Below are 16,423 nucleotides of genomic sequence, written 5' to 3' on the forward strand. Positions count from 1 at the left end.
TAATCGATGCAGCAGTATGATTGGTATTTGTTCTTAATCGCGCGAAATGATACATATTCGACATATATAGCCTTTGATATTCCTTATTTTTAACGCAAACGTGAATGGATAAATTATCGAATGTAATCCTAATATGATTTTGATCTATTAAATTATTACAATTATCTTTTCTTTTATTAGAAAATTATAATTACTATGACATTTGTTGGTAAAAATCACTCGAGGTTAGTGGAAAAAAATAGCCGACTGTTATACTGACAATTTATAATTCTTACGTATTTATTACGTACACGATTGCAGCATACGAGATGCATTCGAACGATTTTTCGAGACGAAAAATATAGAAGAGCAATGCACCGAGCAGTCCTTGACAAGTTTACACAATGTTTTCTTAGTATGTATTTAAATGTCTTTCTCCCCCATTAATTTTATTTCACAAAAATGTCCTGAAAAATAGCGACTGGAACGCATTAATTTCAGTCAGCAGAGAACGGGATAATGAACTCTTCTCAACTGTACGATGCTTTCCAAGACATCCTCAAGATAAAAATGACGCAGGAGGAGTTCAAAGTATTTTTCAACAAAGTCAGTTTTAACGTCTTACATTTTTTTTTTCAAAATATATTTTCTCTACAAATTTCTTTCAAAATGTAATTATCAATTCCAGATGGACACGCGACTTGATAACATGGTAACGTGGGACGAATTCATTTCTTACTTGCTGATAGAATTTCGGGATATAGACATTAGTTTGAGATCGCAAATGCTGGAAATGCCATTAACGGATTTACCAAAATTGTTAAGGACGCGTCATCGCACCCCTGTGTGCAGAATTACGTTTTGTCCCGAAGTTTTGCCGGTATGCGTTAAACGATTAACGTTAAAGTTAGGATCCGTTACGTGAATGCTCAATCAACTTCGCTTTATTGCTTGAAGAAATTCATCGTAATTTATTTACCGATACTTTTTTATTTTCAATAACGTGTTGAAAAATTGATTTCCCTAATAGAAAAAGTTATAATTGATCGGCTTTTGCGTCAATCATTCTTTCGAAAACTACTTAGCTTCTGATCTGTGTGTTTCTTTGCGGTCGTCGCAGATTTATTATATCGCTACTTTTTAGGACAGAAGCACGAGTTTCCGTCAAGGTTGTTATTTGACTGTTAGCCGAGAGGGAGTGATTAATTACTGGTCGTTGGATCTCGAGTACGAGCGTAGTGTGCAATCCAAGAATCGTTAGTATTACATTAGCTCCTCTCTCGTCTTCGGCTAACACTTTCAATATTTTTTTTTTTACAGCGTATTTAAAGGTGCGATCTACAGTTATAACTGATATGATCGTGCTACCGGATGTTCAGATAGTGTGCACGAGTTCAACGGAATGTGATTTGAGATTTTACGACGTCTCGGCAAAAAAGTTTGATCTTCGCATACTGGTCGGTGATCCAGATTTCGTAAAATTGTGTCTTTTATCGTCCGTTACTAGCAAGTTTTAAATTTTAATTAATGATAAATGATATTTCTATAGATATCCAGTTTGGAAAATGCAATCGTTTGCATGCATTACTACTTCAGTACGAACACGAACGAGAATTCCTATATCGTCCTGGGTGATATGAGTGGATCTGTCGCAATCATGGCCTTTAATCCTACGGACAGAGGACCTTTCAAGCAAAATACTGCACACGACATGATCAGTCTGCGTTACAGCAACGTTATTAAAGTAATATAAAAGATCTCTCGAGCAGCCAAATTTGTCGAAGATAGGTCTTGCAAAGCATCTGTTAGAAATTTTATCGGCACAGTAATTTTTTAGAACGCACCCCGTATTAAACGGAAATGAATTAAAATATTTTTTTTTTAATTGAAATGGATTGGCCTTTATAGTAAACGCATTCATTTTCACGAAAGCAAATCCATTTCAATTAATTTTAATCCATTTAGCGTTTAGTGTGGGCAATATAATAAAATATGACAAAATCACTTGGCTAAAAGATTGCTGCAATTAGGGAGAGCTGCGAGGTTTCGACATCACAGAGTTCAAGAACATACATACAAACTGGACGAGCCAGGTGGCTTATTACGGAAGCTTACGAGCTTTCGTGTCGAGCAGCCAATGCTCCGATTGCTCCTTGTGCGTTTTCGACGCGAGCGGAGCGAGGACGCGGTACATATTCCAAGTTCCCATGGGAATATCCTGCTTCACGCTCTGCGACGGTATCCTCGAGCCTTTGCCACCGTGGATCAATTCACGGTCGATTGTTGAAACGTAAACGACTTTTTCAGAGAGTCGCGTACTGGTGACGGGTGGTCCAGACTGCGTGGTGCGCGTTTGGAATCCGTTTTTCCCCGGAAAGGCAAACGCCGTTCTGTCGGGGCACCGCTCGACCATCTGCGCCCTTGTCGTGATAGACGCCGGCGAGCGGATTTATTCCCTGTCGAAAGACAGATGCGTAAAAGTGTGGGACGTCCCGTCTTTTAGCTGCATTCAGGTTTAGGACGTTACGGATACGATAATAGGCGTCTCTTCTTTCTGCGAAAACTTATTTCGCTTATACGTCTATAATTTTTAAGAGATTTATCTTTTAATAAATATAATTGAAGATACGCGTATATTTTTCGTACAACTGCAGACGTACAACCGATTGCCGCACGAGCTGAGTGAATACACTCCTATGACCATAGTGTTCAACACGCTGACCCGTACGATGATTATTGCCAGCATGATGATAGCCATCCTCGTTTGCGAGCACGTAATTAACGAGGAATCCTCGGACGGCTACACGCATACCAAGGGTGTCAGTTGCGTGCTCTATAATCAGCTCTTCGGTGTGGTGACTTTCTCTTTTATCTGAAAATCGTTGATAAAATTATTACATTTTTTATTTTAAATTATTAAATCATTTGACTTTTAAATTACTAAATCAATAAAATGAATTGTTTAATGAAACGATCGTATTTTTTGTTAATCTACCGGTGTCCAGATTGTTTCCACGGGACTGGATTCGTGCATCATCGTATGGGATCCGTGGCGCGGACGCCGTTTACGTTTGATATCGCACGCTCACAGTATTATACAATACGGGCAACACGTCGACATCGAGATCACGGCGGCTTGCTTCGATAATTCGGAGCAATTTGTAATAACCGGCGCTAGAGACGGCTCAATGAAAATGTGGAACTACAATCTCGGCGTCTGCGTACGCAATATAATGGTCGATTATCAATGGTACAACGGATGTTGTAAACAGCTGCTTTTTTTCTTATAAATTATGTGACATTTCATTAAATTACAAAAAATACTGTAATCAGAAAACTGAATTTTTAAGGAATTATTTATATAATAATTTTCTTCCCAAAAGTTGTTTGCATGTCACATAATTATAATTAGAAACAAAATGAGAAACATGAATTAGAAATGTTTTTTTTATATTACTGGTAAAATAGTATCGAGACATAAGCTTAAATATCCAACGCGATTACAACTATTCATCGATATCGTGAACGATATAATAAATTTCATATGGTTATTGTTTTTCTGTAGCGAAATAACGAACGTCTTCTGGTACGAAAATCGAATTCTGTGTTGCGGCTGGAATAAACGCGTAACAGAATTCGCAGCTTTCGAGTCTGACGTATGCAAGAAGAATTGGACGACCAGTCACACCGACGACATTCTGTGCTCGGCTGCAAAACTGCCGCAGCTGGTAGCTACCGGAACGTACAACGGAGAACTGATTCTCTGGAGGCTCGAAACGGGCCAGCCTTTCAGAAAGTACCAAGTGACCGATGTTAGTCAAAGGTGACGTCAATTTGGTATTTTGTCACGAGTAAAAGTTGACACACGGCAAACGATGGCAAACGTGCAATCGAAGGCTAATTTGATTTGATTTAGGTACACGAGAAAGACGGACGCGCAGAAAGAGTCCGGAAAATCGGATGAGATCGGCAGATCCTTGAATCAGCAAATTGAGTAAATTATAACACGCTTACAGTCACGGAAGAAAGTGTTTCTCTTGTCTCTAAATCGGATTCTACGTGAAACAGAAAATTGACTCCGTGTGACCATCAAGAGTCGGCGTTGAACATCGTTCGCGTGATCGCGGTACGCGCGATGATCTTTCTAACCGCGCGGGAAGCGAAACCGGACGTCGGCACGCTGCTGATCGCCATCGATTCCGGCCTGGTGCAAGTGTGGACGCATCATCCCGCGGCGGGATTTTTAGGCGCGTTCTCGGTCATCCACACCGTCGGCGACTGCGCCACGTCTCTGGCTACCGATCCTGAAAATCAATTTCTCGTAACAGGTTTCGAAACTCTCTAAAGAAGTTCGATCGAAGGCAGCCTTAACTTTTCGCCGTTAAATTATCAGAATTTTCTTTTTTCGAATGTCTCCGCAATTTTATTTTGTTCCTGAAAACCTTCCCTCGAAGGTCACAGCGTGGGGTACATGAAAGTTTGGCTCCTCTCCAACTACATGCTACCAAATCCGCCGAAGGTGTGCATGCCGCTGCTAAGATTGGAATTTCCATTCTTGTGGAAAGACAAGATAGACGGAAGGGCGAAGAGAGCGGTGCGAAATCAAACGTTGCCGCTGCTGCTGTCGTCCGTGCGCGGTCACACGCGAGGAATTACCTCTCTTCAGATCATTTCTAGCGCGCGAATAATAATCAGGTAATAAACACGGGCTGCTTTCCGTTTCACACGCATGATGTAACACGTTATCCTTGTTGTTTATCAAACAAGGGTAAAAGGATAAATCATGCGTATCACGCGTGAAACGGAACGCAGCCACGATCACTGCGTGGGCATCGACGCAGGCGCAATTGTACTTTACCAGTAAAGATATAAAATAAATAGCGGCAGTGCGGATCGCACAGTACGTTTGTGGAGTTTCGGAGGTCGTTACATATCGACGCTGGGCACGTTTAGAGACTGGATCCCGATTCTGCCCACGGTGCCCGTGCAGAAGTACTTCGAGGATTATAAAATTCCAGCGGACATCAAGGGATCCGCCAGTTCCACCACTTTGAAGGTACGTTCGAAGAAGAATGTTACACGGTAAACGGCAATGTATATACCTTTGCGATGACACGAAGGTACTTCACGGTGGCATGAGGCGAATACCGACGGAGATCGAGGAGGAGGAGATGGATATGCCGAAAGAAGTTCTCGAAGAGGAGCGACACATGTTGTACGGGAAGGAATTGGACATTGTTGCGCTCACGACTTATTACGAGTCACAGCTGCCTGAAAGAACGTATCAGAAACATCTGCGATTAGACAATACCTTGCCATACGTGAGTACACGCACATATACATGTTTTATATTAAAATATAATTCGTAAAAAATATTTCGTAACATTACACGAGTACATATCAGAAACAATAAAGAAAATTATGTATTCATTCATTATACTTCGTTATATAAGACAATTTGAGCTTGTAAAAATCAATTTTATCAATTCTTGTAGATACCGATTTACACGCATTTACCAACATACTCTGTGAATCCTATCGAGATGCAGAAAACACTTGGACAGAAAACGGAACTTGCGTATAAATTTTTGTTTTTACTTGAAATCATTAAAAAAATATCACACACGGAGTTCGGTCAGTGTTTTGTAAAAATATTTATAATTACAGGAAAAATCTATATTCGAAAAGAGCAATGAAACCACTGCACTCCTCCGCAATGGAAACACCCAATTAGAGCACTTCCACGAGATGAAATCTACCGCAATGTTGAATTCTCCATGAACTGAAACTTATAAAATTCTGGCGAAAAAAATGTTTGCAATAACAATATATATTTTACACATTATATAATTGTATATATAAATCGAAATTGGATATTTAGATTACTCTCCGATTAGTGAAACTCGTATTCATTAACAATTATTTTTATTTATTTTTTTATCTAATTATTTATTAACTAAATCTAATTACATACATGACGATGTATAAATAAGTAAAGAAAATTTTAAGCATTGTCAATTTACGTAAAAATACTTACGAACATACATTATTGTTATTCTGCGAACATTGGGATATAACAATAAACAATGAAGTGTAACGTTTAAGATAAATCGGTATTTAAAGTTGAAAAAAATAGGGTGTTTATCGAATTTAAAATACGATTTATCTTAAACGTTACATTTCATTATCGGCTAATAGCATATGCGTACAAATTACTTACACCTAATGATCCGATTTCCACACTCAAATATTTCTATGTGACATGCATTCCTTTTTTAGTTTTCATGACAATTTCGGTACGGCGAACTCAGTTTCCATCATAGAAATACGCGGCGGCGTTTTCCAGATTGCACTGGACGTACGTTTCAATCGACTTCTATCTATACCGTGAAACAATTCGGTCAGATCTGGCGTGCACTTACGAGTATCGAAGAACTTGTAAACTATTGCCTCGGGAATGTATTGTTGCATCGCAAGTTGCGTTTTGCGGACGTGCGCTGTAATTAAAAAAAAAAAAAATGTACACATACACATATTTCTTTTTCGTTCGATTTTAACGATAATTTAAGAAATGTCGAAAAGAAAATACACGTACTCTGCGCCCAATGCGGTATCTCGTGTTTCGGTCTGCTTTCGTCATCCGATTCGTCATCGTCAGGTTCACTATCTAACACATAATTCACATCCGCGGCACCGCCACCTTGGTGCTTATTATTAACAGCCTGTTGTTGCTTGAGCTGCAAAAAATCAAGTGAACGATCGGTCAATTGTACGAGTGCAAATATTCCTCTACTCGTGTTATTCTCTTGCAGGGCATAAAGAACATAACTCACTTTAGCGGCTTGAACGGCAAGCAACTGATTTTTCTGTTTCAACGCCTCGGCGGCCCTCGCTTCCGCCTCCTTACGCCTCTCGGCTTCCTGCTCCCGACGTCTCTGCTCGGCGAGCAAACGTTCCGTCTCCTCTTGTTCCTGCAACCTCTGCAACCGCTGTTGCTCCTCCAGCTTGCGGCGCTCCTCCTTCTCCTGCGCACGTTGCAACAAGGCGGCGCGCTTCTTCTCCTGCTCCTCGCGTTGCTTCTCCTGAAGCAGGAGGCACATCTTCGCCTTCTCCTCCCTCTCTTTCTCGGCCTTCTGCCGTTTCTCCAATTCTTGCTTCTCCTTAGCCTCCCTCGCTAATCTATTCTTGAGTTCCTTCTCTTGCCGCTTCCTGTGTGCACAAAGTACATGTGAGATATTTGTGCTCCGACAATTACTCATCTCTTTTATATTATGAAATTTTTACGTACCTCCTCTTCTCCTCCGTCTGCAATCTCAAGGCATCCTCTCTCTTTTTCCTCGCATCATCCTCGTACCGCATCTTTTCCTCCAACTTCTCCGCCGAATTGGTTTTAGTTATACTTTTTGGGGGTTGAATGAAAGACTCCACGCCGGTAACGATATTCGTGCGCGAGCCGGTCAAAGTTTTCGAATACTAAAATTAAAGTGTGTGTGTGTGTGCAAATAGACACGTCGTAATGTGATTCATAGTGTGTAGAATAAAATTTTGTATTAAAATCTCACGTTCGGAAGATTTGAAGGGGTCTGAAGACGATTTATGGATAATGTAGGCTGCAATTTTATCTTGCTCAGAGGCGTCGTTTTCAACTGCTGCTTTATAGTTGGTTTATCAGTCTGGACTAGAAGTTTATTAATTCGCTCAGGCAGTCCTTGTTCCTTGTTCTGAAAGAGAAAGTTCAGTTCATTGTTAACGTAATGTAATAGTGCAAAAGAAAATAGAAACGGAAATAATAATTGTAGACTGACCGTGAATTCTTTTACCTCTTTAAACTCGTCATTGCCCTTATTCTGCCTCGCCAACGAGATCTTCTTGGCTTTCGCGATCGACTTACGGGCTAATATCTGCGCGACATTCCTCTCCTCGTTCCTCGTCTCCGTCTCCGCGTTCGCCATTGCACGAGTTTTCGTTCTAGTCATTCTAGGCGGGTTGTCCACGTCGACCGGCTTCGGGCTGTGTATAATCGCTTGCTGCTCAAACGCCTCGACCCGCTTCTTCACCGATTCCTTCGCGTAAGGACTGAACAACGCGTTCGATTTGTACGCGGCTTTACTGCCTTGCGCTTTACCTCCTTGCGCGACCGCGCCCGTGGGGCGCGTTTTCGTTACCGGCGTAGTAGGGATTTCATCCTCGCTGGACGTGGTCAGCACGTTTTTCTTCTTATTAGCCTGCTTCCTACCAAGTTGCTTCTTCGGCTTCCTCTTTACATCGGGCGACGATTCATCGTCCGTAATCAAGCCATTGCAATCATCGTACTGCGCGGATTCTTTGTACGGTTGCGCATTGTCGTGCGGCGTTTTCTCGGGATTGTTTTCCCTTTCCTTCGACCGCTTGCCGCTACTTGTCGCGCTCGCCGCCCTCTGGATCACCACCGTCTCGTTTAATCTCGGTTGCTGGTTCGGCAAACGCTCCAGCACTACCGTGGCGTTCAAGGGCATAACGGGACTCTGCTTCATGGTCGAATTCATAATGGGTACGGGCTTCCCGATCGCGTCTTCGTACACGGACGGTTCCTCGGTGTCGTCCGCGCCACTGGGCGCGACATTGGCCTCATGCGCTTTATTCGCCTCCCTACTCTGAGAACTCTTGGAGCTCGTTCTACTGGATCGTCGTAGAACGGGCGACTCGAACTTGTCGTCATCATCGGGCTTTTCGATCTCCTTAGCCCCTTCAACGGGCACCGTGAGCTGAGAGACCTGCTTCTTCCTCGTTACTTTCTTCACGGTTCCTTTCGCCTCCGTTAGATTCTCTTCTATTTTACTGTACTTGGGACCCCTCTCGTTGTCACCCTCATCGGAACTGCTCACCGGGGACTTTTTCCTCTTAAGCTGGCTGTCTCTCTTTGCCTAACATTTATAAAATCATACATCATCAGTACAATAATAAATATAATCCTATAATTTGCAGTCAATTTAACAGATCTGGTGTCTGGATCACATTAAAAACTTTTTACCTCGATTTCGACAAACTTCAAATACATATCCATTTAAAGTACACATGTGTTAAAACATAATGAATATACACCAAAACATTTCCATATACTATACAATTTAATGTATTAATTTTTTTATTCTCAACTAGAAAAATGTAAAAAGATAAGTTAAACAGAGATTAAAATGAATCTACATTAGTGAAAGTAGACAGCTATTTCGGTACAATTACAAAGAACAGACCTAGACTGTGTTGGCTTTCGCGCTTACAGTGCTCACAACATCATTTCATCCTTGTTTACCAAATGTTAAACAAGGACAAATGATGCTTATAAGCGCTGTAAGCGCCAAACCCTAACACAGCCCTATTGCTACAAAGATGACATAGGAAACCACCGTCGCTCACTTTCTTTGCAGAATCATTCAGGGCCGAGCTTTGCTTCTTGATGTTGTCCACCGCTCTCTTGGACGCTTGCCTACGGGTTCTACTGGCCCTACCGCCCGCTTCCTCGCTCTCCTTACGCTCCACCTCGTTGACAGACTGCAAGGAGCTCGCCGGCGAGATGTTACCCTGCTCCAACACCTCGTCCTCCGGTATCGTCTCAATACGCTGGACCGCCTTCCGCCGCAGCAGCTTCGGCGTCTTGGCGACGAGCGGGCCGGACGACGGTTGTGACAACTGCGCGAACAGCTCGCGCACGTAGGTCAGGCTCTCCTCGAGGTTCTCGGCGAGACGCTTCGACATCTCCACGCGACGATCGTGGATGTACTGCAGATCCTTCCGAATGATGTCCCGGATCTCTTCCTTCGAACGGGCGTTCATGATGATGGGCGGGATTTGTTTCTGCATGAAGGGTCCGACGTTTCCGCCGCAAAGTCAAGCTCGGACACGCACGCGTGTCGGTTTGTAATTTCTATATTCTGGACGACGACGCGAATCACAGGTGAATCACATTACGAACTATGACATGATCGTTGCCGGATAGGCGCCTAATTACTCACGCGACACGAAAACTAATAACACGGAATTAGGCTAAGGACCGTGGTCACCATCAGCGGTCACCGACCGCCGGTTGCTCCTTGGCGGCACTTTGGCGGGATCATCGAGACAAGTCAGGACAGGGACCACCAGCCGGGTGCCGCCGCCGCCGCAACGTCTTTTCCGTTTGATTTGAACCGTTGATCGTTAGCGACATCTGTACCCGCCATCCATGTCCGCCCTGCGTTCGCGAACGCAGCGTTGTCGCGCCTCCCTTTCCGCCGGGAAGCGCGCAGACGGAAATTCAACTAGAAATAATAAATCACTAAATTTAAACAGTTCAAAATTTCCGCAATATAAATTAAGAAAGAAAAGTGCTCGCCAAAAAATTATGATATATAAAACTACATATTTAAATTCTCGCAGTGAAAGAACAAGACAAGTTAGATCCTGTACTTTTATTTTGTTACATCTCTTTACAAACGTTAATCGCTCTTATTTACATTTTTTTTTTAGTGTGTGTAAACAGCACCTTTTTTTAATTTAATTTGTATCACATTTAAATTGTTGTCATCGACAATACAGCCATCGAAAAATACACGAAAATGGAGAACAAATATTTAACACACAAAAATGGAATTATATATACATCTATATATACAGAGTATTTGGTTTAAGCGTTACACCCAGTTATTTTTGTGATAGTTATAAACATTTTTAATAAAAGTTACTTTGTTTAAAGATCTGTATAATGACTTACTAAATGAGTTTTGAGTTATTTTTTAATAAATATTTTGATTGATATATTTTGATTTTTTACTTATATTTAAAAGTGATACAAGTGACACTATTTCATTACCAAAAATCACATTTTTTAATTGATCATAAGATACTCCTTAGAAAACCGCAATAAAGTAGTAATATATTTAATTTAAAAAGGTAAAATTGTTATTAATACATAAAAAAAATGTTAAACCTTTGTTTAAGTCATCATATAGACTTCTTAAATAATTTTTGATAAATTTTTAAACTATTATTAAAAAATAACAATATATAAACCAAACACACTGTATATAACAAATAATATATTATACATATAAATATATATATAGATCGATTATGATATAATTTATAATCACATATATATGCACTGATACGAATAAATTTTGTTGTATATCCACATATTAAACCATGGAATCAACTTTTTAAATTTATAATATCAACGTTTCTCAACGTTGTAATGTGCAGCACAAATTTTTTAAATTGGCAGTGCATAATATACACATCTAATAATCACTTGGTCTTTCTCTGAATTTTAATTTAAATGCGAATTATCGACCCTAATTTCTCATTAAATGTATCGAGCTGATTGCTTCTAAAATCACATTTTGATTCTTGATTGCTTAATATTAAATATATCCTCAGAAAAGTAGATCAATCTGTGAAATAGATTTTTCTTTTTTACAATAAAGTGCAGTTGCAAAAGATTTATCACATTATATTCTTACGAATGGAACAATCCTCGCTTTGTATTCGAAATTCTACATGCAAATTCCAAATCGTTAAAGTCATTAAACTTTGCCTCTTCCTCAAATATCATTTTACTCTCTGCTTCTCGTGCACTTGTTAGAATTTTTAGCAGGACATTGACCTCGTTGAGCAAATATCTCAAGAACCTCGTCTTCAAAGTTGGGATCGAGCAAAATATCTATTCCCTTCGTTCCATTCATCAAATACTTTTGAAACACGGTCCTAGCCGCTTCCCATATTGAACAATTCTGTTGCAGCATATTGACCAGAGGTAGCACCGACGGGAACAATAACGACAGATTACTAGAAAATAAAATGCAAAATGCATAAAACAAAATATAACGTTTACATAAGCAAATCGTGGAATGTATAATTTACTCACGTAAAAACGGGGATAACCAAGTTGGTGATGAATTGTATTTGGAGATCAGGAATCGACGCACGTTCCCTGTCCATCATTTCGACAGGCGGTCTGCCCATGCTTTTCTCTAGATCCCCTTGCGCGAAGAATTCGTCAAATATTTGCTCCTGATGACGGAAAAATTTTAAAATTTTATTTATAGCCATTAACAGACTTGTAAGCCGAACGTTGAAGTCGTGAGAAATTTACCGCTGTTTTCTTCGAAATTTTCCAATCTTTGGTCTGATCACTGAGATCGCAACAAGTCATGAGCATTCCGAATAATAGCTTCCGTTGTTTCGGATCGTCTTTGTTGTATCCGCTATGAATCATTGCCTCTTGGTTCTTTATGCTACGAAAGTGAATGGCTAAGTCAGTCGCAAGTATATTGCTCCTGAGCCAATCCAAAGCTTCGCTGTACTCATTGCTACCCAAACTTTCAAATATGTTGCAGCCCTCGGTGTTTAGAATGCACATCGTTTGCGCAAGATGATGTCTCTGTCAAACAAAGAGAAATAGAACCAAATAGAAGTAAATCGACATTCGATTGATGTCCATTTCCATGTACATTAACTTTAACTCGTTATTTAACGTGCTTTTTTCCTTTTCTAGTTTTAAAAATTGAAAGAAAAAAAGATAAAGAGTAAGTGTTGACGAGAATAAGTGTAAATCGTCGAGTTTGAAATTAATCTGCATCGATAAAAATGGACATAAAACAAATCAATTTTTTAAAGTAACAATATTCTAATTTTACCTCCATAACAGATCCCTCCGAACTGTAAAGACTTGCCAGCACGGTGTCGCACTCGATTTGAAACGAATTATTAGTTCCTCTGTGATCAATGTCGTGACATAAGCATGATACAAGGAACACCAGAGCTTGCAAAGACGTCATGTACTTTTCCTCAAGCAGCTGCATATTCTTTACCAAAAGATACGCAAAGTGCGCCACGGAAAATGCGTGTGTCCAATTGTGATAAGGTGCGTCTCTGTAGCTTTTCTTGACATACAATATAAATCTAAGGAATGTTACGTTTTATATTACAATAGAAACTTATTGAATCACATTTTTTTTTTGTATCTCGCAGTTAATTACCTTGCGAGTGTCGGCATTTTAATTTTCCAGTGATTTAAGAAAGCCAGGTCGGTAAACATTTTAATAGTGTAACAAGGTATGTGTTTGTAAGGTACGTTTCTCGGGCTGAAGTGGAACTTGCTGAAATCTTTAATGTTGTGATCGTCCCTGCAATTCAACAATGCCTGCACGGCAGATTCTTCCACCTACAAATAAAGTCTGTACTGTACACGTAATCCATATAGACCGATTACAAAGTGTATTATTAATCTAAATAAATGCTCACCTTCATGTGATACATCATTATCTCGTTACTAAGGTTGTTTCGGGCTTGAGCGTCCTGCATTTTCTTGTAAACGATACTATGCACTATTGATATACCGCAGTACATACTAAACGCCGTCGCGATCTGCTCGTCGAAGGCGTCGAAGTATAAACCGTTTATTTTATTGCACAATTGAGCCACTCCTGAAACAAGAACACGATTATAAAATATAATAACGATCTACAATCTACATCTTCAGATTTTTATTACAATTTACTTCAATTGCAATATTCCCGCGGTATAACGTTGAATATATGTTTAATTTACCAACGATGCCTTTCTCGTCGCGTATTGGGAAGCACAAAATGTTTCTAGTCTTAAACCCTGTTGCCTCGTCGATCCCACGATAAAAAAGGGGATGGCTGTAAGCGTCTCGAATATTGAGTAATTTACCGGTAGTCGCGACGTGACCAGCTATACCTTGTCCAATGGGTATTCTCATCTCGCTCAGACTCTGGGAACGTTTAAAAAGAACACGAGGTTATTTATAAAAAAAATCGATGTTATTTACATGCGAAATTAACTGTACAAGTTACCTACTTCTCCCGTGGAAAGACCGTCGAATACTTTAGCAACCAAGTCCTGCTGATCGGGATCCAAAAAGAATAAGGAACATCTCTCTGCGTTCGTCAGTTTTCTGACCTCTGCCATAATCTCGCGCAAGAGATCAGGGAAGTCTCCTGAATTTGGATTGAAAGATAAATAAAAGATGGCAGAGATCGGCTATATTATACTCAAAATTAGTCGCCATACCCAAATACGTGAAGAGCTTCCTAGAAACGGCTAATAAATCTTGACATTGCTGTCTCACACGGGTTTCCTCGTAGCAGCGTAACGAACCGAGCAAGTATCCAAGACAAAACCTACAGTATTTCACATTTATGCATTCTATTCAATTGAAATGTTTCCATTGACAATAGCAATTGTAATACAGCCTTGACCCAAGTATAAAACACCTCCACAAACGTTCTATATGCAACATCTAATTTAAACACAACTATATGTAACGTCTAATTTAAACAAAACAATTGACATTTTCTAATAAAAAGTAATATTTATTTGTGTAACAATTTTTAATATTTTGTTAGTCCTTTAATTTTTATTATCAACTTTTCCAAGTAAATGTAAATAATTGAAGGCGCTTTATACCTATGGACAAGCTGTATATTGCAATTGCATTTGTATAATACTACCTAAAGCATTCTTCAACTATTTCTGTGCAAGCATGCCTAGCCTCATCTCCATCCACATAATCTACCAGGCACACGAGCAAAGCTGTATAATGCTTGAAAGGGTGCTGTATCGGGATCGTTAAGAGGGACTGCGGCGTTGTGGCTGTTATTCTATTAATGTATCTCAATAGCTCACTATCGAGTTTCGCAACGCTCAGGGCTAATGATGTCTTATTTATCACAGCCTCGTACAAAACATTGTTTGGTATCTGCAAAACAAATTTTTGTCCTGTATATTCAGGAAGTACATCATGCAAAAAATGTGCTTTCTCTTTTCTCAAACGCACATCAATCCCTAAAAGTATATGATGAGGTGTCTGTAAATGTAAATTCAAGAAAGAGAGATGCAGCAGTGATGGTTCTCATCAGAATTCTTATCAGATGATCGATTACATTATTGAGATTACATTACAAGGAAAAATCGAATCTATAATCTTATCACAAGTGGCTACAAGCACACACGGTTTGATAAAGTTTTATTTGATAAGTTTAATGACCAGTTGCGTACATTGATAACAATAAAGTGTGACACACAACAAAGTGCCTGAGACTTTCTAAGTGCCACAAATAAACACTGAGGAAGATAAATATCTTCTTGTTGGATAATCTTATGATCGCTCAATTAAAATTACTGTGAGCCATCTGATGTTTCTTTTATCATTCTTTTTTATTTCATAAAAATAAAATAAAATAAAAATCTCTAACAGAGACACTTACGAGAAATCTCAATTCTCTATCCAGAATTTCATCGCCCATCACATGAATAACCATTTCCTCAGATTCTACCAAGACTGATATGAGAAAGACTAGCTTTGCGTTTGTCGCGTCCTGAACCTGTAAAACAAATAAAATTGGAAAAAACAATAAAAAATGGAAAGATATTCACTGTTGTCTATTTCTATTAATATATATTAATTTTAGTTTATTAATATTAATATTAATTTCAGTTCAATTTTTAATTTTTTTCTAATTTTTCATAAGTTGACTATTAAACCAAAATTAATTTACAAACAAGACAAAAGAAATGGAGATGTATCGTAAGGAAAAAAAGAAAAAAAAAGAGAGGACCGAGCCAGCCGGTGTTCCGTCATCTGATGTCCGACCTAGCAGACGACCACGATCGCTCGCGTCACCATTGGTCAACTTTGGCGCCCAGGTCTCGCGCGTGCCGATCGATCGGGGATCGCAGCGCGAGAAGACTGGCTCATCGGGAGCCGGGGGGGAGCTCGTGTTTCATTCGTATACGCACGTATCTGTTCAGCCGCCGCTGCACCTCCGTGTACGGCAGGTCGCACAGCTGCTCGATCAGCGCGAGGATCCTCGTCGGATCGGTGACCGGGCGCGAGCCCATCTCGCACGACGATCGCGAGTCGCGTCTTCCGCTGTCGCTCGCCCGCGGATCATTTCAGGACAGGACGCGGCGCGACGCCGTCGCGGAGCGGTCCATCGGCGACGTCGATCGCCTCGTCACGATTCTCCACGCGGATTGACATCCAATCGCCCGCGAAAATCGCTGAAAAACCTTCCTCGGGGGGGGAAACTCAGGAGTGCGATTCCGGTCGTGCGATCGATATATACCGCGGCCGATATCGCGATCGGTACGCGACAACGAGGGGAAAACGCGATTAACGCGGAAAGGCGATCAATGAGGACGAGCACCGCGCGTCACGGCAGTCACCTGTCACCGCCAGCGCACTGCCAGCGAGCGGGCGGGAATTGCGCGCGGTCGCGTCGCGATCTTCTCTTTTGTTATAAATAATTCCGGTACGTTCGAAAGTCCTTCCCGATCGGCGCGCGAATAGATCGCCGTTCTTCGATGTCCTGCGGAACGCGCGTTCCTGGACAAGTTTCGCTGATCATTGATGCCATAACTGCGCTCCGAAACTCACTGCGAGCAGCAGAGTTCCAAAGTGGAG

At 40.6% G+C, this 16,423-nt stretch overlaps 3 protein-coding genes across 5 annotated transcripts; 1 reads left to right on the plus strand and 2 right to left on the minus strand.

Annotated features, from left to right (window-relative positions):
- The first annotated feature begins 20 nt into the window (after positions 1 to 20).
- On the plus strand, positions 21 to 5,909 carry LOC105454272 (WD repeat-containing protein on Y chromosome-like). Its single transcript, XM_011696789.1, has 19 exons — positions 21 to 224; positions 301 to 394; positions 481 to 585; positions 668 to 859; positions 1,124 to 1,235; positions 1,300 to 1,436; positions 1,529 to 1,723; positions 2,010 to 2,217; positions 2,287 to 2,492; positions 2,634 to 2,834; positions 2,985 to 3,229; positions 3,545 to 3,802; positions 3,896 to 3,973; positions 4,048 to 4,307; positions 4,434 to 4,674; positions 4,861 to 5,035; positions 5,100 to 5,300; positions 5,475 to 5,557; positions 5,647 to 5,909. Exons 1-19 carry the CDS (start codon positions 196 to 198, stop codon positions 5,711 to 5,713), a joined length of 3,087 nt encoding a protein of 1,028 aa, XP_011695091.1. The 5' UTR covers positions 21 to 195; the 3' UTR covers positions 5,714 to 5,909.
- On the minus strand, positions 5,908 to 10,124 carry LOC105454271 (inner centromere protein). 2 transcript variants are annotated; one of them, XM_011696788.1, is made up of 7 exons: positions 9,373 to 10,124; positions 7,800 to 8,882; positions 7,542 to 7,700; positions 7,268 to 7,452; positions 6,813 to 7,188; positions 6,575 to 6,716; positions 5,908 to 6,476 (listed from the first exon to the last, which is right to left on the minus strand). In XM_011696788.1, exons 1-7 carry the CDS (start codon positions 9,814 to 9,816, stop codon positions 6,262 to 6,264), a joined length of 2,604 nt encoding a protein of 867 aa, XP_011695090.1. In that variant the 5' UTR covers positions 9,817 to 10,124; the 3' UTR covers positions 5,908 to 6,261. The 2 variants fall into 2 exon arrangements, with proteins under 2 accessions (XP_011695090.1, XP_011695089.1); XM_011696787.1 differs by having other exon boundaries at positions 7,785 to 8,882.
- A 1,303-nt stretch (positions 10,125 to 11,427) lies between these two features.
- On the minus strand, positions 11,428 to 16,254 carry LOC105454273 (cGMP-dependent 3',5'-cyclic phosphodiesterase-like). Of its 2 annotated transcripts, none has more exons than XM_011696790.1 (12): positions 15,757 to 16,254; positions 15,225 to 15,341; positions 14,469 to 14,716; positions 14,029 to 14,138; positions 13,816 to 13,955; positions 13,543 to 13,729; positions 13,237 to 13,418; positions 12,972 to 13,156; positions 12,630 to 12,894; positions 12,086 to 12,373; positions 11,858 to 12,003; positions 11,428 to 11,778 (listed from the first exon to the last, which is right to left on the minus strand). In XM_011696790.1, the coding sequence occupies exons 1-12, from the start codon at positions 15,856 to 15,858 to the stop codon at positions 11,547 to 11,549; spliced, it is 2,202 nt and encodes a 733-aa protein (XP_011695092.1). In that variant the 5' UTR covers positions 15,859 to 16,254; the 3' UTR covers positions 11,428 to 11,546. The 2 variants fall into 2 exon arrangements, with proteins under 2 accessions (XP_011695092.1, XP_011695093.1); XM_011696791.1 differs by having other exon boundaries at positions 16,186 to 16,250.
- Positions 16,255 to 16,423: the final 169 nt, after the last annotated feature.

Source organism: Wasmannia auropunctata, unplaced genomic scaffold (genome assembly GCF_000956235.1).
Source record: "Wasmannia auropunctata unplaced genomic scaffold, wasmannia.A_1.0 LD335987.1, whole genome shotgun sequence".
NCBI classification, from domain to species: Eukaryota; Metazoa; Arthropoda; class Insecta; order Hymenoptera; family Formicidae; genus Wasmannia; species Wasmannia auropunctata.